This window comes from Callionymus lyra, chromosome 8, assembly GCF_982586985.1.
Source record: "Callionymus lyra chromosome 8, fCalLyr1.hap1.1, whole genome shotgun sequence".
Taxonomy (NCBI): Eukaryota; Metazoa; Chordata; class Actinopteri; order Syngnathiformes; family Callionymidae; genus Callionymus; species Callionymus lyra.
This window is the reverse complement of record NC_141825.1, coordinates 4,635,812-4,655,868: the sequence shown is the minus strand read 5'-3', so window position 1 is coordinate 4,655,868 and position 20,057 is coordinate 4,635,812. Positions and strand designations below refer to the sequence as shown.

General features: G+C 39.9%; 1 protein-coding gene across 1 annotated transcript; it reads left to right on the top strand.

The window, feature by feature from the left end:
• Positions 1 to 1,316: 1,316 nt before the first annotated feature.
• LOC148073416 (paired box protein Pax-6-like) lies at positions 1,317 to 17,048 on the top strand. Its single transcript, XM_087796814.1, has 12 exons — positions 1,317 to 1,422; positions 5,206 to 5,259; positions 5,837 to 5,860; positions 9,132 to 9,262; positions 9,778 to 9,993; positions 10,055 to 10,217; positions 13,180 to 13,329; positions 13,393 to 13,475; positions 13,548 to 13,698; positions 14,871 to 14,980; positions 15,052 to 15,190; positions 16,683 to 17,048. Exons 1-12 carry the CDS (start codon positions 1,410 to 1,412, stop codon positions 16,766 to 16,768), a joined length of 1,320 nt encoding a protein of 439 aa, XP_087652940.1. The 5' UTR covers positions 1,317 to 1,409; the 3' UTR covers positions 16,769 to 17,048.
• The last annotated feature ends 3,009 nt before the right edge of the window (positions 17,049 to 20,057 follow it).

The following is a 20,057-nucleotide window of genomic DNA, read 5'->3' as shown; positions in this document are numbered from 1 at the left end:
TTGTGCAAGTACTTATTTTGGATTTTGTGTGTCTATATATTTTGTTTATTCATGTGTTTTTTTGTTTATGATTCTGCATTTTGTGTGTGTGCCGATGCATTAGTGTGAACCTGCATTTTGTGTATGTCTGTGTGTTTCTATATGTGTTTTTGTACTTATGTGTGCATTTTTGTGTCTATATTTTGGTGTGTGTATGTGTGTGAGAATGAATTTGTATGAGTGCGTCTGTGTATAAAGGACATAACTACTTGGCAACATGTGTGTATGTATTTGTGTGTGTTTTTGTTGTTGATTCTGTGTGTGTCAATATGTTTTTTGTTAGTTTCGTTTGTGTATTTGTGTGTGCTTATATGTGTTTGATGTTGCATTAGTGTATTTTGTATGTATTGTATGTATAAATGTGTGTGTTTTGGTTGGTTCTGTGTGTGGGCGCTGTTACTTTGTGTGTGTGTGCGCGTTGAATGCATTACTGTATTTGTCTGTGTGCATCTATTATATATGTGTGTGTTTGTAGGTTCTGTTTGTGTGTGTGTGTGTGTGCCTGCATGCATTTGAGTGTGTGTTTGTGTGAGCATTCACTGTGTGTATGTGTTTCTATATATTTCTGTTTATTCAAGTGTGTTTTTGTTTACGATTCTGCATATTTGTGTGTGTTTTATAGGTTCTGTTTGTGTGTGTGTGTGTGCCTGCATGCATTTGAGTGTGTGTTTGTGTGAGCATTCACTGTGTGTATGTGTGTGTCTATATATTTTTCTGTATCCATGTGTGTTTTTATTTACAATTCTGCATTTTTGTGTGAAATGATGCATTACTGCGAGCCTGGATTTTGTGTATGTCTGTGTGTGTCTATATATGTTTTTGTATTTAGGTGTGTGTTTATGTATTTTGTCTACACATAAAAGACATCACGGCTACTCGGCAACATGTGAGTTTTTGTTTTTTTCAAGTTTCGCTGCAGAGTAAGATCCACAAACACACAACTCCCCCCCTCAGATTGACAAACACATGTTGCGACACCCCCCCCCCCACACACACACACATGATCATCTACACACACGTGAAGCAGGTGGTGACGTGAAGAAGGACCAGGATGACGACGAGCTCAAAAACATCTGATTCTTAAAAGTGTCGGTTCAATTCCCAGGACAGGTCCGTAACGAAGTGACTGGTGCTTCCATGAGCCTCGTTCACACTGTTCCACCTCCTCTCCATCCCTCCTCGCCCTCCCTCCCTCACACTCTTCCCTCCCTCCGCTCTCTCTTTCCCTCCATCCACTCCTCCCTCCCTCCTCCTGACTCTCCTCAGAGGACCTGCTCCTGCACTTGTCTCTTCAGTCAAGGAGAAACTAATTGAAGGGAAGAATAGAAGAAAGGAGCTGTTGGAAAACTAAACTTTACCTTCTCTGCAGCATGCCACAGAAAGGTAAGGCTGCGTCTTCTACTCCCACTTCCCTCTCCCTCTGTTAACACTCTTTTATTTGCTCAGCCAAACAAGTCTTCACTCGACGAGAGATGTTTAAAAAACGTCAAAGAAAGTAGAGAAGGAGAGAAAAACGGTCAAGTTCCAGCTTCTACTTTAGTTTTACTTTGAAAAGCAAGATTTAAAAAATAATAATGAGTTATAACAACATGGAAATTGCTCAAATAAAAATAAACATTGACATTAATTTAAAAAAACAAACATTTTAGTTTGAGAAACAAAAGTCCGCCCTCATCACCAAATCTCGTTCGTTTTAATTCAATTTTAAATTTACACGCACGTGTCTGACCGAACTATTCTTATTTTTCTAAAACCCAAAAGTTTAATCGTAATTATTAATACGTAAATGTGAATTCTGTGATTTAAAAAAAGACGAAAAAAACTTGCGTGTAAAGTTGCGTGGGTGAGATGATGCTGCGGAGGTGCGAGTCCGTCACTAATCTCAGGGCGATTATGAGATTACAGCAGAAACACTCATCACATTTGAAATCACATTTGACACCGTTTTCATCTGTTTTAGGAGGAAATATATCAGAGAAAAGTTTGGTTCGATCCGGAGCACGAGACGGTGTTGTTGGTGGAAGTTACATATTTTTTAATTAATGTTAAATAAAAGTGTGAATAACATCAACTACACAACGAGGATCATATTCAAGGTGTTTTATTCTCCTTTATTTATGGTTAATCATTAAAATAGAAGTACGTTTGTGCGCGCGCGTGTGTGTGTGTGTGAGGCCGACGAGGCCCGAGTGAGGAAAGAGTGTTTTCAATCACCCACGAGTGTGAAATAATACACACTCGAACAACAATAACATGCTTTTTCATTCATTCATCTGTCGTTAATTAACGTCTCAATTAAGTCCAGGACAATTACACGCGCGATTAATCAGGCCGTGTGTGTGTGTGTGTGTGTGTGTGTGCGTGTGTGTGTGTGTGAACGTCAAATCTTCAGCATCCACGACCACCTGAGCCTGTGTGTCTGTGTGTATGTGTGTGTGTGTGTATGTGTCCCTGGACGACATTTCCACACCACAGCTGCATCATGATTGTAACTACACAATAATAACGACAATTATTATACTTTTCCTTTTTAATATCAAACTATGACAAACATGAAAATGATCTTCATTCATCTTCCAAACCTGGAGTTAAAATGATCTTCATTCAATTAATAATAATAATAAAGATCATATTTATTTTGGGCTTTTTTTTAAAAATTATCTTGAGGCGTAAAGTTTAAAGTGTGAGTTTAGGGTGTTTTAATATTAACACGTATTACGATCAGATAAATTCTCCTGATCAGAGCGTGTATTCTGATCTAATACAATATCAAGAAACGTGTTTTAATCATTAATATTAAACTCAAACTACGTTAAATTACTGCTAAAATATTATTTTATCACCAACAACTCGCTCAAATCCTGCAGCATCGCTCGACACATCCGAGCGACACACACTTGTTGCGGATGTTGCGACGATGCGGACGACAGTTTGGAGTATTTAAATAATAAAATTGTATTATTTATTTATTTATTATTGACTTTAGATATACATTCTGTTTTTTTATATCGATTTTGAGGTTAATTTTGAGCTGGATCTGAACGTCCACATCTCGGGGTTTTTGAGTAAGTTTCAAACCTTAAATATCGTTGGAAAAACTACTATTTATATATATTTTTTCATCTCAAAACACAGCCGGATATTAAACATTAGATTAAACTCTCGATAAAACAATTCGTCGATTGTAGACGTAGAAAAGAAAGTTGAAGGAAAGAACAAAATTAAAGGATGTTGCGGAATTTTATTACAAACGCATCCTTATATATAGGAAAAAAAAAGATGAATTTACTTATAAAACGCAAACTTACTTTTTAATTGTGCGACATATTTTAATGTGTTTGTCTTGAATTTTATAATTACTAAAATCTCAATTATTTTATTTTTTCCAGACAACATTGATATATTTGGTCTTAATAACGTATTTATTATCAACAATGTGTGTAAAAGTTCCTTGAAAACTCTCATTGTATTTAAACTGACTAGAGCGTCAACATTCATATTAGTGTAACTTCAACACGTCACCAAAGTGCGTCCTTTTAAAGTTAACACACAATAATGCAGTGTGTGTCAGTGTGTGTCGGCTCGTTGGAACTTCATCCGCCAGTTCATCAGAACCCTGTACGTCAGCCGGACCCTCCAAATTGGACTCCCCGCCGCGGTTTTGTGTTCCGTCCTTTTTAACGAGCCGAACTAACGAGGAGCAGAACCACAGAACCCGGCGCGGCACACAAAGACCGCCGGGCCGAGCCGCAGGTTCGATCCCCGGATCTTTTGTCCCCCCTTTTCACAAGGTGTGTGTGTGTTCCGTGCGCGTGTGCGTGTGCGCGGGATTATGCAGGTCTTTGAAAACGGAACCAAAAAAAAAGAGTCTTTTCACTTTGATTTTTTTTTTTTTGTGGGGGAGAATCTTCATGTTTTACTTCTGGAGGCAAAAATATTGAAGTTGTTTTTTCAAAGTTTTGTGCGATGAATGTCGCGTCACGTGACATCGACGCTTACAGTGGAAAAGCAAAGTAACAATTTAAAAAAGTCTCTTAATCATTCAAGATAAAACCAAGAATATATATATACTTTTCTTACAATGGAGAAACAACTAGATAAGTTCTAAACGTTAAGAGATAACTTTGAAACTTTATGAACTAAACAAGCAACAAAAAGCCGAATAAACACTTATAATGTATGATATAATGGAAGAAAAACAATAAATAAAGAGTGGTAAACAACATAAAAGTGAAAGTGGTCTATAGGCTCAACCCAATACAAGTTGACATCACTTGTGAACAAAACCCATACAAGACGTGCATTTATCAATATTAACTTATGAAATAAAATGTGTTTTAATAAAGAAAACTTATTCTTCAATAAATCATTGATCAGGCTGTTGTATCGTGATAATCATTTTGATAATTTAAGAAAATAAACTTAATAAAGTTAAATGGAAGATTTTAAGTCGACATAAATAAATTAGCTTTATGAAAAAATAGCTTTAAACACAAATAAACACAAGTTGTCATCAAACATCCAGATCGTTGGTCAAATGTTGCAAAAAAAAAGAGAAAAAAAAAGTCTTGATAATTATCTGCAAAGTTCGTGGGTAGGGGTCAGAGGTCAAGGTCGGGGTTTGGAGTTTTCACGATTCACTGGGTTTAAAAAGATTTATGCAAATGAGGCGGAGTGTTACAAAAATAGGATGGGGGGGGGTTGACGGTTCCTATCCCTGCAGGATAAGCAGATTACAGACCGAGGTGCCCATGAGCAAAGGTTTGAATCTCCCACAGATTTGAATCCGTCCAAATGTGTCACGAACGATTATAAATATATCACTATAGTTAAACCCTGTCAACAGTCTGAGCGACTCCTCGCACACATGAGACTCACTGTTAAGTCGTCTGTTACAAAGTTTTCCAGGCCAGCATTACGAGTCATGTGACTCAGTGACTCACGGTGCATATGCAGGGGAATCACTTCTTCACGTCAGTTTTTGGTCTGGTGCCCTCTAGTGGTCACCTTTGACCTGCAGGTTCAAGTCCAGCTGGAGGGAGCCTTGTATTAGTATGCTAGTGTGGGCACTCTGGTTTCCTCCCACAGTAAAATAGAGAGATTGATAAATGTTGTTGAGTGACTCACGGGTTGATTCTTGTTCTCATGAGTGTTCTTTGTGTTCAGATTACAGGAGTCAGAGCAGCTGGGAGAGCAACGTGGCCTCCATGATGCAGAACAGTGAGTTACTCTCTCGCACGTCACCTGTTCACTTCTGTTTGTTTGTTTGTTTGTTTACATGAACAGAAGATTTAAAAGAATGTTTGATTATAATTTATGAACAAAGTCAAAACCATTTGAACTGACTGTCGTCCCTTTAATTACATTGAATTAAATAATTACCTTTTTTAATATAAGACACATCTATTTGAGGGAAAATAATCTATATATTAAAATAAATAATAGTACATTTCAATATTTAAGTACAGTTCCAACTTAAAAGTATTGAATTTTTATTTCCAGAATTTTAAATAAACTTTCTTAAATACTTTGTTTAAAAATACATTTAGTTTTCTTTATTGTCGTATTTATTTGGTTCAGTAAATGTTGCATAATTTGTATTTCCTTTTAAACTAAGATACTTTTCTTTAGCAACTTTATTTATAATTAAATGATGTTTTCTAAATTAATCTTCCTCAAACAAGAGTGTCGCAGTGACGAGTTGACAGCTTGTCAATCAAATGTGTGTTTTGATGATTGTAACGCCCAGACCTGCTGACACTGACCCCTCATTTCTTTCTTCCTCCTGCGGGGCAAGAGGTCCACGGTGTCTGCAGTGAAGGTGTGTTGACCTCCATCCTTTTCTTCTTCTTCTCCGTCGCTCCTCTGCTCCCCCCCTCAACCCCTGACCCTCCTCTGCTCCCCCCCATAGAACCTGCACTTGACCTACATTAGCTTGTTAGCATGCTAACTAGCAATAACGAATCATACTCTGCTACTTTAAAAATGATGAACCTCAGAAACACCCAAGAACATCGTATTTTAACTCTATGTATATGTCGCTACGTCAAAAGTGATCGACGGATGTAATGGGTGGGCTGGGCGGCAAAGCATCATGGGAGCTGTTCTAAAATCGTCACAAAAACACTTATTATTAACACAATATTTAATTTCACATCAGGTTTTCTGGTTGATGTTAGTTTCCTGACGTTATTAGGGAGACCGCAAAACTTTTCGGATGACCCAGAGTTCACAGTCAGTGCTATAAAGTCGGTTAAAGTTGATTTATTTGCATCAGAGGTCGACGAAAAGTTAAGTTAAGTGCTGCATAAATGTGAAATAAGTGAGTGTCGTACACATGCCGGGCCAGTGGGTGGCGCTGTAAGGCTCGGGCAACAGAGAAGAATGCGTTGCACACGCTTGCGTGCGGGTACACAACCACAGATACGACGACACAGGAAGTACTACTACTGAGTGACCGCACACTAGTGTCAACACTATTGCATCCTCTATGGAAGTGTATCAGTGTGACCACAATATTTAATTAATCATTTCAAATGTTGAGACAAAAATGTAAACATTATTATATTATATATATAACAGTTTAAATCATTTATTTTTATTTTAAATCTCTTTTAAAATCGAACAAATGAATTGATATTACACACAATGGTGTTGGAAATATTCTTCCAACATTTCTTTATTACATTCAAAGCGTTTTACATTTAAATAATGTATAATTGTTATTTGTGAATGATTGAAATAAGATGATCAGAGGTGTAAAAAAAAAAGAAGAAAATATTATTTTTATTAAACATTTAATTATATACATTATTGAAACGCATATAATGCTTAAAAACAACAATTTAAAGTTTGAACATTTGAAAAGTTTAGATTACTTTCAATATTGCGATTGACACTGATATACTAAAGTCTACAGTCGATCGCACACACATCTTTGTCAACTGGACATGTTTGTAAAAGAAGCAACACAAGTGTGTTCTCGACTCACACAGTGAACACAAACACACACTGGTCCGAAATGGAAGTGAATTTTAATTGAAGTCAAGTTGAAGTGTGTGTGTGTGTGTGTGTGAGTGTGTGTTTGTGTGGGGGTGTGTGTGTGTGTGTGTGTGTGTGTGTGAGTGTGTGTCGCGCGGGGACATCAGCCAAATTGACTCCATATGTCTGTCTATTAATTGTGTGTCAGCAGTGAGAGTCGGGCGTCTCTCCTCAGGGAGACGACACTGTGATTAACATTTCTGCGGCAAAAAGAATCGAGCCGGAAAAAAAAAACAGGACACACAACGAGAGGTGTGTGTTTGAGGAGAGTGTGTGTGTGTGTGTGTGTTTGAGGAGAGTGTGTGTGTGTGCGTGTGTTTGAGGAGAGTGTGTGTGTGTGTGTGTGTGTAGAGGGGGGGGGGGGGGGGGTGTAATCCACCTCACACTCCTGAAAAACCATCAGCAGCTTCTACAGTGACCTGTAATTAAATTTACCGGATGAAAAAAATCACAAAACACAAATTTATGTCTAGAATACTAGACTCCAGGTACTCCTGACATATCCAGAATACTCCAGGTACTCCTGACATATACAAAATACTCCAGGTACTCCTGACATATACAGAATACTCCAGGTACTCCTGACATATACAGAATACTCCAGGTACTCATAACAAATCCAGAATACTCAAGGTACTCCTGACACATTTAGAATACTCAAGGTACTCCTGACATATATATAATACTCCAGGTACTCCTGACACATATAGAATACTCCAGGTACTCCTGACACATTTAGAATACTCCAGGTACTCCTAATACATATGGAATACTCTAGTTACTCATGACATATCCAGAATACTCAAGGTACTCCTAACAAATCCAGAATACTCAAGGTACTCCTGACAGATCCAGAATACTCTAGGTACTCCTGACATATCTAGAATACTCCAGGTACTCCTGACACATATAGAATACTCCAGGTACTCCTGACACATATAGAATGCCCCAGGTATTCCTGACATATCTAGATTACTCCAGGTACTCCTGACACATATAGAATACTCAAGGTACTCCTGACATATGCAGATTACTCCAGGTACTCATGACATATCCAGAATACTCGAGGTACTCCTGAAATATCTAGAATACTCCAAGTTCTCCTGACATATCTAAATTACTCCAAGTTCTCCTGACATATATAGAATACTTCAAGTTCTCAGAGTACCTGCAGTACTATGGATATGAAACATCTAGAATACACCAAGTTTTTCCCCATTAAAAATATACATAATTACATTCATCATCTTGCTTCTGCGATGCTGAGGTTGGGTCGTGGGGGCAGCAGCCTGAAACAAGCTTGTCCAGACTTCCCTCTCCCCGGAAACCTCTTCCAGGTGTTCTGGGAAAACTGCAGTACCAGCGAGAGACATAGACTCTTCAACAAGTCCTGGGTCTGTCCGGAGGTCTCCTGGTCAACCTGTTGAGTCCCTCAACTAAATAATACATATGTTATATAATGTTTAATTTTATTTGAATGTTTAATTGTGTAGGACATTAAAGTATTGAAAATCAACGAACAAAAATTCAGATTTAGATTTAGACAATTTGCGTGTTTAAATATTAAGATTATTATGATAATTATTAAATAATTAAATTAAATGAATGAAACAAAAAAGAGATAAAACTAATACAAATACACTAAATTGTTGTTTTAATTTCATTAATTCTTCTTCTTGGTCAAACTCCTTCACAAGTCGATTGTTTTTATTTATAAACTCTTAACGAGCCCCTCTTTTCACTGATCCCCAAAACTGCTTTTCTTGTGCTTTTGTGCCAACAGGCTTGTGTGTGTGTGTGTGTGTGTGTGTGTGTGTGTGTGTGTGTTGTGGTGATTTATTAATGTCCTGTTGAGGCGCTTGACAATATGCTGTTCTCCTGCAGAGCCATTACTGAACAATAGACGATTGACTGATGCTTAATCTGTGCTTAACCTGCTCTCTCTGCTGCTGGAAACACGTCCGACCCCCCAAACCTGAACCCCCATGACATGCTAGAAACTCCGCTTTCCTCCCTCACGTGTGACTCAACTGTAGCTTTGATGTGTTCAGGCCACAGTGGAGTAAACCAGCTCGGAGGCGTGTTTGTCAACGGAAGACCTTTACCAGACTCTACCAGGCAGAAGATCGTGGAGCTGGCTCACAGCGGGGCGCGACCCTGCGACATATCCAGAATACTCCAGGTACTCATGACATATTTAGAATACTCCAGGTACTCATGACATATTTAGAATACTCCAGGTACTCATGACATATCCAGAATACTCCAGGTACTCTTGAGATATCTAGAATACTCCAGGTACTCCTGAAATATCTAGAATACTCCAGGTACTCATGACATATCCATAATATTCCGTGTACTCCTGATATATCAAGAATACTTCATGTACTCCTGACATATACAGAATACTCCAGATATTCCCGACATACCCATAATACTCAATGTACTTCTGATACATCAAGAATACTCCAGATACTCCCGACATATCCATAATACTCAATGTACTCCTGACATATACAGAATACTCCAGATATTCCAGACATACCCATAATACTCAATGTACCTCTGATATATCAAGAATACTTCAGATATTACCGAAAAGCTCTTTATTTCGGACGATCATAGAGAATTATCTAAAGAAAAATAAAGGTTTATTAAAATATATAATGTACTTCACTAAGTGTGTGTTTTCCGCAGGTGTCGAACGGCTGCGTGAGTAAGATTCTGGGCCGCTATTACGAAACCGGGTCAATACGTCCACGGGCCATCGGGGGCAGCAAACCTCGCGTGGCCACTCCAGAGGTCGTGGGGAAGATTTCCCAGTACAAGCGAGAGTGTCCGTCCATCTTCGCCTGGGAGATCCGGGACCGACTGCTGGCCGAGGGCGTCTGCACCAACGACAACATCCCCAGCGTGAGTGTCGACAACACTCGTGACTCACACCGTTGTGTACTGAACGACTGTGACCCAGCAGGTCTCCTCCATCAACCGAGTGCTTCGGAACTTGGCCAGTGACAAGCAGCAGATGGGAACAGTGGGAGGAGAAGGAATGTTCGACAAGATCAAGATGCTGAACGGTCAAAGCACCTGGGGGGGGCGCTCTTCCTGGTACTCCGGCACCACGCTCACTAACTCAGGTAAATTAAACTGTCGTTTTAAAGTGTTGACGTAGAAACGTTTATATATCAAACAATAACAGATAAACTCCAGTAGCACTTTGGCCCCTCGGATTAGCATTAGCATTGTTTCTACTTAGCATTTTATGTTTTTTATTCACATCCTGTTGCCGTCAAGCTAAGTTAGCATTCTAGCTAATGTTTTGGTGAAATTAGCACACTTTTTATAAAGCAGTTTTTATAAATATAGTTATTTCTTTTATTACATAATTTATTGTTGTTATAGTACATATTGATTCTAAATGTACTTTGTGACATTAAAGCATATGTTAGACGCTCAATCAATAATATCAATTATTTTTATTAGCGGTTTAGCTTCGTGGGCCCTTTAGCATTTTGGACACCGTTAGCATTTCATTCTGTGTCATTATGACCATACTAGTTAGCATTTATTTTCCAGCTGAACATTACATTAGTTAGCATTAGCACATCAACTATGTAAGCGTTCCCACTTCTTTATCTGTTCATGATGTCATTTTAATCACACAAACTCTCTGAATCTTTCATGTTTTTAAGTCTGAAGCTAGTATTTGAAACTTTTAACGTAGCTATGTTAGCATTCACTGAATAATACGTAAGTAAGTAAGTAATTTGTATTTATATAGCGCCTTTCCAGGGTCACAAAGCGCTTAAACAATCAAAACAATACTCACTAAAATATATACTTTAAAGATCAAGATAAAACTGAGAACAACACAGGAGTTCCAGAAAATCAAGGAACAGCCTGAACAAATAAAAATGTCTTGAGATGTTAAAGCAAAGTTCATTTGGAGGATTCAACTAGAAACTTGACGCTTTATTGCAAACATAAATAAAAGACAATTGTGAAACTGTGTAAATTTACACTAAACATAACCGAGAGCTCATATGTTTTCAATAGAGGTCATGTAACGCAGCCAACCATAGAGACATGTGTGTGTGTATGTTTGTGTCTCTGTGTACGTGTGTATGGATGTGTGCTTAAGTGTGTGTGTGCCTGAATCTGTGTGTCTGTGTGTGTGTATGAATCTGTGTGTGTGTGTTAATATGTGTGCACATGTGTGGGTTGTATGAGCGTGTGTGTGCATGTGAATTTGTCTGCATGTGCATGTGTGAGTGTATTTGAGTGTGAGTCTGTGTGAGTGTGCATGCATGAATATATGTGTGTGCATGTGTGATCTTTGTGTACATGTATGGATGTGTGTTTGTAAGTGCATATAAGTGTGTGTGTACAAGTGTATGCATGTGTGGATGTGTGTGTATAAGTGTGTGTGTGCATGAACATTAAGATAGATAGTGTGTAAGTCTGTGTGTGTGGGGGTGTGTGCATGTGTGTGTGTAAATGTGTGTGTGTGTATGTACATGTATATATGTGTGAGCGTGTAAGTGTTTGTGTGTGTAAGTGTACTTGTGTGGATGTGTTTGTACGTGTGTGTGCGTGGATGTATGTAAGTGTGTGCGCGGATGTATGTAAGTGTGTATAGATGTGTGCATGTGTGTGGATGTGTACGTAAGTGTGTGTGGGTAGTGTGTAAGTGTGTGTGGATGTGAGCGTCAGTGAGTGTGGATGTGTGCTTAAGTGTGTGTGGATGTGTGCGTAAGTGTGTGTGGATGTGTGTGTAAGTGTGTGTGGATGTGTCCGTAAGTGTGTGTGTGGATGTGTGCGTATGTGTGGATGCGTGCGTAAATGTGTGTGGATGTGTGCTTAAGTGTGTGTGGATGTGTGCGTAAGTGTGTGTGGATGTGTCCGTAAGTGTGTGTGTGGATGTGTGCGTATGTGTGGATGCGTGCGTAAATGTGTGTGGATGTGTACTTAAGGGTGTGGATGTGTGCGCAAGGGTGTGTAGGTGTGTGTACATGTGAGTGTAGCAGGGGGAGCAGCGTCTGCTCTCATTTGTGTCTCTTCTGCCTGACTGACTGTGACACTGAGCAATGGCTTCATTCTGTTGTGCGTCTCTGTCTGCTGGGGATAATGAATAATTAGGCCAGCACCACAAATAACAGTCAAGGGCCCTTCTGTTCGGGGCCCACGTGTTGGGGAGGTCCAGCGAGACTCCGCAGTCATCATCTCACTCCGCCTCAGATGTTTTACAGTAGCTACTTAACCTTTGACCTCAGAGGGCCAACCGTGCAAACAAAGATACTTTTATCAGTTTCAACCTCAGGTCAGCGAACAGTGATGATGATGATGATGATGCGTTCAGGTGCTGCCGCCTTTTATAAAGTTAATAGTTATTTTAAATGATATTCATTGAAAAGAAAACATTCACAAATTAAAAAAACGTGTGACCATTAGAATATATTATGGTTTAATTTAACATTTCAAATGTTAAAACTTAGAAATGTTGTTAGTTTATTGTTTTTCAAGCATTTACATTTTAATTTTTTTTTTTTTAAATCATTTCTATATTTCTAAAAGTTTAATTGTTTTTAATAATTACATTTTAAATTGTATATTGAAAGTTTCAATTCGTTTTTTAACATAATAAATATAATTTAACTTGGAATAGTTTCAAAATGTAATCCCTTGATTTGATTTTTGATATTAGAATAAAAAAATTAAATATATTTTAATTTATGGCCCTTTATATTCAACGTAAAAATTCAAACATTCAATATTCCAATGACACTAATACACTTCCATAGACCCCGACATAAAATCAAATTATTTGGATCCGTAAACGACGACTGCGTGGCTAAGCTAACGCTAAGCTAACGCTACAAGCTAAGCTAACGCTACATGCTAATCTAACGCTACAAGCTAAGCTAACGCTAGATGCTAAGTTGTTCACAAGGATCTTTCATTCTTTCAACCTCGATCACAACTGTCAGGTGTATCATGACTTAGTTGTCAAAGCTAAAGCTAAAAATGCTAAAGCTACAACCCCATGATAGGATGACAACAGTCGGCATCATGTCATTGACGTGTGTTTGCCGTGTGCAGAATGTCAGCAGGAAGCGGCCGAGAACACCATCTCGTCCTGTTCTAACGGCGAGGACTCGGAGGAGACTCAGATGAGGCTCCAGCTGAAGCGGAAGCTGCAGAGGAACCGGACGTCCTTCACGCAGGAGCAGATCGAAGCTCTGGAGAAAGGTCAGTTGTTGTGTTTGTGGTGTTTGAAGAAAAAAGAGCGTGACACGAAAATATGTGTCGCAGAATTCGAGAGGACTCACTATCCCGACGTGTTCGCACGAGAACGACTGGCCGGTAAGATCGACCTGCCCGAGGCCCGGATCCAGGTGGGTCACCAACATCAAGGACTTCATTTTCCAGCGTGACTCTGACTCACTGGGGGGGGGTTGTCGTGGCAGGTCTGGTTCTCCAACAGACGAGCCAAATGGAGACGAGAAGAGAAGCTGAGGAACCAGCGACGCCACGTGTCGAGCTCCTCCAGCCACGTTCCCATCAGCAGCAGCTTTAACTCCAGTGTTTACCAGCCGCTCCCGCAGCCCACCACGCCAGGTACTGGGGCTCGTGCCCACAACCTCTAGAAGAGACTCTGGACCAGCCGAGTTTACAGCTAAATGTCCTGGGGGGCCACGTTATATACTGTGAGGGGCCACATTATATACTGTGAGGGGCCACATTATATACTGTGAGGGGCCACATTATATACTGTGAGGGGCCACATTATATACTGTGAGGGGCCACGTTATATACTGTGAGGGGCCACGTTATATACGGTGAGGGGCCACATTATATACTGTGAGGGGCCACATTATATACAGTGAGGGGCCACATTATATACTGTGAGGGGCCACATTATATACTGTGAGGGGCCACATTATATACTGTGAGGGGCCACATTATATACAGTGAGGGGCCACATTATATACTGTGAGGGGCCATTGAGACAGAAATGTGCTTCAATATAAGTGGAACAATGTGAAGGTAAAAGGATAAATTAATAAAAAGTGAATATCAGCCATTTTTTCTAAAGATTATTAACCTACAGAAAATCACAGTGTCCATAAAGAAAACATGAAAATGTGATTTAAAAAGTACTTAACTTTAGAAAACAAAATTATCTTGATTTCTAAAGACATAATGTAAGTATATCAGTGTAGTTGAATTTAACATTTCAAATATAGAAACTCTGAACTTTTGTATTGAAATTGTGTTTTTTTTAAATTATTGATCTATTTTTTTTTAATTCATTTAAATTGGTATTTAAACATTGAAAAGTTCAATTAGTTTGAATTAATCCAATTATTCATCGATAGGTTGAACATTAAATAATAAGTAAATTAGAAAAAAAATTGGTTGATTATTTTTTACATTTAAAATAATAATCAATGATATTAAATACATTTAAATGAGATGTTTTTAAATGTTTATCCTTTTAAATTTAACAAAAAAATGTTGCGATAATAGCACAGACATGACCAACAGAGCACAGAGCCACTTGATCAAACTAATCATGGTGACACGATTAACTTAACCCTTGTGAAGTCTAGTGATCAAGGTGATCAAACCAAAAACAAATGTGTTTGTGGTATCCCTAGGGTTGCCTCTGATTCATGGTGAAAGCAAGGAAACACATTTGTTTTCAGGCCTCTGGGTCACGTTGACCCAGGGACTACACAATGATTGAAAACTACTTGTTTTAAAAAAATAAATCTCTATGTTCCCAGTGTCCTTCTCGCCCGGATCCATGCTGGGAAGGTCCGACCCTGTTTTCTCCAACAGTTACGGCCTTCCGACGATGCCAAGTTTCAGTATGTCGGCCAGTCTGCCCATGCAAGTAAGACCTCTATGAGTCCACCAGTGCTGGACCACGAACCCGTGCTGACGCTGGACTCTTGATCCCACCAGGCCTCCAACCAGACGTCCTACTCCTGCATGCTGCCGGCCACGCCCGGCCTGAACGGGAAGAGCTACGACACGTACACGCCGCCTCACATGCAGCCGCACCTCAGCGGCCAGACCATGTCCTCGGCCACGTCGTCGACAGGTACTTCACCAGTCTCTGGTTCCTCTCTAGTGGACCAGTGGTCCGCCTCAGAGGTCTTGACCGTTACCCTCGTGTTAGCGCCCCCTTATGTCAATGTTACAACCATAAATTATCAAAATGCTGCATCATATGCCGACACCTATGGCTCCTTTCCAGTACCCCCACTCGACTCACTAGTCAAAACCAAAGACACTATGAGAAGGATTACCATATGTCGACCCACAAGTCGTTCCTAAGTCCATGGATGAGGTCCAAAACCTTTTTTTGGTGCCTTTACCTACACAATTCAAACCCCTTCTCGACTCCACCTGACACTACCCGGTTGTGTTATGTTTCAATGTTATGCTGTCCTAACTAATCGCCGTCATAACATTGCAACTCAGCGACGACGATGAGTTCTGGACCTCGTCCATGAACCGTGGGGCAACTTATTGGGCCAACATACAGTTCTTCTCGCTGTGTTTTTTGAAAAAGAAATGCCGGGTTTGTTTCTTGTGTCAGGGGACTCAGTTTAGTCTCTTTTCAGTGACGTCACTCTCTGACCAATCAGTGGCCGCAATCGGTACATGTCTTACTTTTTAGTACTGAATCGCCTTCTTTGGAACCAGAGCGGAGCAGCTTTACAAAAACAAGTTTCTGTTCGTAAAATTTTCGAAAATGTACTGGAGTCGATTGGGGCTGGAACTGATTCTATTTCTTCTGACCCAGTTCTATATATCCGTTTAGTCTAAGTTGAGTCCAGGGGGAGCCAGTGGATTTTTTTTACTTTCAAACAAATGCAAAAAGATGCTTTTTGGCATAAATATTATTAAAGATATATAAATAAAACTTTATTGATCCCTTTTGAAGCTCTCCTTCGGGAAATTGTAAATTTTTGTTAATTCACAATTGTTATCCGGACCCAAAAATAAAGACAGAATTCTGTTTCATTTTCCTTCAACACTCTTTCTCTCCCCGTATCCAACAAAGACCTCAAAGATGTAGCATTTCCCCATTTACCCCAAAAAAGTATGTTATAAAAGAACAAGTACTCCATCGAAATATCACTTTTATTAAGGGCGAAAGGTATTTAAAGAAAGGTCAGTGACGCATTTGTTACCGATACCTACAGAAAGAAAAACGATATTTATATAATTCCTGTTGATTTTTAAATTAAAGAGTGTTTTGTTTTTAAAAGATGGTATTACGTATAAATATAAAAGCCTGTGATGTTTCAAGACGTCAAACATACTCAAAGAATAATCATGTAAACTAGCGAAAATGAGTGAAACACAATCTTTAAATTATATTTTTCACCGTTTTATATCTGACAGTACAAGTACAATAAAAGGTTGATGACCCTAGGTTTTAGGAAACAGAAGTACTAGTTTAAGAAGACTGTCTGACCAAATCCTTCATCTCTTACCCAGTTCTAGAGTCTAGAAATACAGTCCAGTCTTTTGACTTGACACAGTGAAAACCCTTGTGCGCTAACACAACCTTCCATCTCCAGGTCTGATCTCTCCTGGCGTCTCTGTTCCGGTTCAAGTCCCGGGAAGTGAGTCCGACATGTCGCAGTACTGGCCTCGTCTGCAGTGACCTGGACCGACCGTCAGACCCACCACCTGATAGGACGTCACAGAAGAACGTTTCTGGACGAACGAGTGACGCACGAAAACATTCTGACCAAATCTGTGGGACGAGCGGTCGGACAGATGACCCGGGACCCTCACCTGAGCCGCACCAGTCCACGTGGACACTCTCTGAGACACTGTATTACCTCAACAATTCCTAATTTATACCCTGCTGATGTATTTGTACCAAAAAAAACCTGATGGAACAAAAACTGCTATGAATGTGTTTTGGCAGCAGTTTCCAAAAACCTCCTGTGTCCAGAACTTCTGACCGTGGTGACGTGTGTTTGTGTCGTGACCTGGACTGAGACGACCGAGGAATTCATGTTTTAGAGGATTTTTTCTTTCATTTGAAAAAAGCTTTATGTCTGGAAGTGACGCCTGCAAGAATCAGGAGTTTTTGTTTTTGTGTTTTCCAAGTGCAAAGTATTTGTCTTCAGCAAAGCCATGAAGGGTTTCCTTAATAAAGTTATTTGGTTTGTACAGATTGTTGCTGGTTTATTGTCAAGACCTGGTGAGCCTGGTATCCACATGCAGGGGGCGCTCACACCAACATTATGTGACTCTCTGACCAGAGGTCAACAAGAGAAAACACCTATTTTTACCCATTTTCACATTCATCCATACATTGACAAACTAACCACCTTAAAGTCCTGCAGTTTATTCACCCTTTTTTTTTTCTTCGGATCAGTCTTTCAAACCAACCGTCATCTACCCTTCATTTATCCCTCCATCCACCGCCAATCTACCCTTCAACCTCCCCCATCCAACCTCCATCCATCCTCCCCTTCCATTATCCATCCCTTCTCCATCAGCGATCCATTCCTCTTCCATCTACCCTCTATCCATCCTCCACCCTCCATTTATCCCTCCATCCATCCACCATCTATCCCTATCCTATCATCCATCCATCCACCCACCATCTTCCCTCCGTTTATCTACTTCTCATCCCTCATGTACACGTATATCTACCCTACATTCTACTCCTCATCCTCAATGTATCCTTATACCTACACTCTATCACTTCTCCATGTACCTTTAATTCATCCCTCCATCCATCGCCAATCTACCCTTCAACCATCCCTCATCTAACCTCCATCAATCCTCCTCTTCCATTATCCATCCCTCCTCCATCTACCCTCCACCACTTCTCCATCTACCCTCTATCCATCCTCCACCCTCCATTTATCCCTCCATCCATCCACCATCTATCCCTATCATATCATCCATCCATCCACCATCTTCCCTCCATTTATCTACTCCTCATCCCTCATGTATACGTACATCTACCCTCCAACCACCTTCAGTTTATACCTCCATCGGTCCTCCAACTATCCCTCCATCCATCCGCCATCCACCCATCAATTAATCTAGCCTCTATCCCTCCTTCATTTACCCACGAGCCATTATCTATCCCCTCTCTATTATCTATCCATCCATCCATCCTCTATCAATTAATCTACATCCCGTCCATCCATCATCCATCCATCCCTGCATCTATCTTCCAACAATCCCTCCATCTACCCTTCATCCTTCGATCTTCTCTCCATCCATCCTCTATTAACCCTCCATCCATCTTGCATTTACCCCTCCATCCATCTATCCCTCTTTCTTTCCATCTACTCCATCTCATATCTCCATCATTTCTCCATCCATACATTCCAACACTTCTAAAAAAGAGTGAGCTTCCTTCACACGTTCGTTTATCGTGCGATGCGTTCTCGCTCAATGATTTATTCACTCTCCTATGAACACCTGAATCCCCCTCCACGCCCCCACAGACACACTCCTCAGGTGCACACACACACACACACACAAACACACACACACACACGTACAATGAGAAGTATTCATGGGCTTTCTCCCTCAATCACACTCATTCATTCTTGCCATCATTTCTGCCTGTTCCTTGTCGGCCAGCGGGGGGCCGCGAAATGAGAACGGGGTCATCGTCTGCTCATTTACCTAACAAAAGACTGGAAAAAAGAAAGAGAGAAAGAGGAGCTGATGGCTGTCAAGCAAAGAATGAGACAGGGGATCAAAGACGGATGACCTGCAGCTTCTCTGTGAAAAGTTCCATTCTATCACGTCTTACACAATCCACGCCGAGCCAGCACCTATCAATTACTGTCCGCATCAAACGGCATTATGGGAATTCTAATCATCGCAGAGCATTTAAGGGATTGATCGATGATGGCTGCCGACCTTCCATCAGCGCGGAAGAGGATCGTTAGGTTGTGGCTGTCGTGATGGAGGTGAAGCACAGCAGGAGACCACGTCCATGACAAATCTACGATGGTGTGAGACAAAGATGGTGCGTTCAAGGTCTTCAACGGATGTCCTGGAATCATTCAATGTGTGACTACAGCAGTTTTTGTCATGTGTCTTCCTACCCTTTAGCACCAGACATGATCCAGGTTGTCTTTTTAAGTACTGTATATTCACACGCCTCCCTTTATCCACTACACTGTCCAAGCAAATCTAATAATTAAAATAAGAAAAAAGTATTTTCTCAAGCGACAACATGATATAAATTTAACAATATAAATATGTATAAAAATGTAAAATCAAGCTCTCACAGAAGTGACTATGGATTGGATCATTTATGTTGTCAAATATCAGTGAAAACCAATCATTTTGAAACAGTTCCAGTGCTTCAATGGTGGCCAAAAGGGTTCTTAAGGAAAAAAAACGCAGACCTTAAATAAGAGTATACGAATATTTCATCACTTATTACATGTTACAAAGTTACACTTTGTCCGAGTTAAGTTTTGTCAGAATTATTTTGGGACCAAATTGGGTGTGCTTGAGAATTGAGAATTTTTAAAACGACGTAGAATGTATTTTTGACCGAAAATATAAATCAGGGAAAAAGTCCTACAAAAATGAAGTGAAGCCCTGAAATATGCTTTTCGGGCTAAACGGTACCATATCGGAACTAGAGCTATTATAGTGTATTCTGCTTATTGTTGCACTGACAAAAACAACAGACATTTCAAATGACTGTAATATCTCAAAGGTTTCTTCCAACAACCAAAAGAAAGAAGGATATCAGGACACTGAGATAAGACCAGATTCACATGTGACAAGTGTTACACTGCAAGATTCTGAGAGTTAAAAAAGCTGATATATGACGAGTACATGCAGGATAATGGTAAAAATCTCCTAAACCAACGCAGTTTCAGATATGAGTTTTCTGAGGGTGTGTGGGACAAGAGCAGCATTAGAAAACAAGTTTGGAGACGTTTCTTATT

What these genes read in the sequence shown, in the direction of transcription:
- LOC148073416 (XM_087796814.1), top strand. An exon ending in TGCCCGAGGCCCGGATCCAG is followed by an intron (nt 13,476 to 13,547) that starts GTGGGTCACCAA and finishes TTGTCGTGGCAG; the next exon opens with GTCTGGTTCTCCAACAGACG. An exon ending in CCCGCAGCCCACCACGCCAG is followed by an intron (nt 13,699 to 14,870) that starts GTACTGGGGCTC and finishes CTATGTTCCCAG; the next exon opens with TGTCCTTCTCGCCCGGATCC.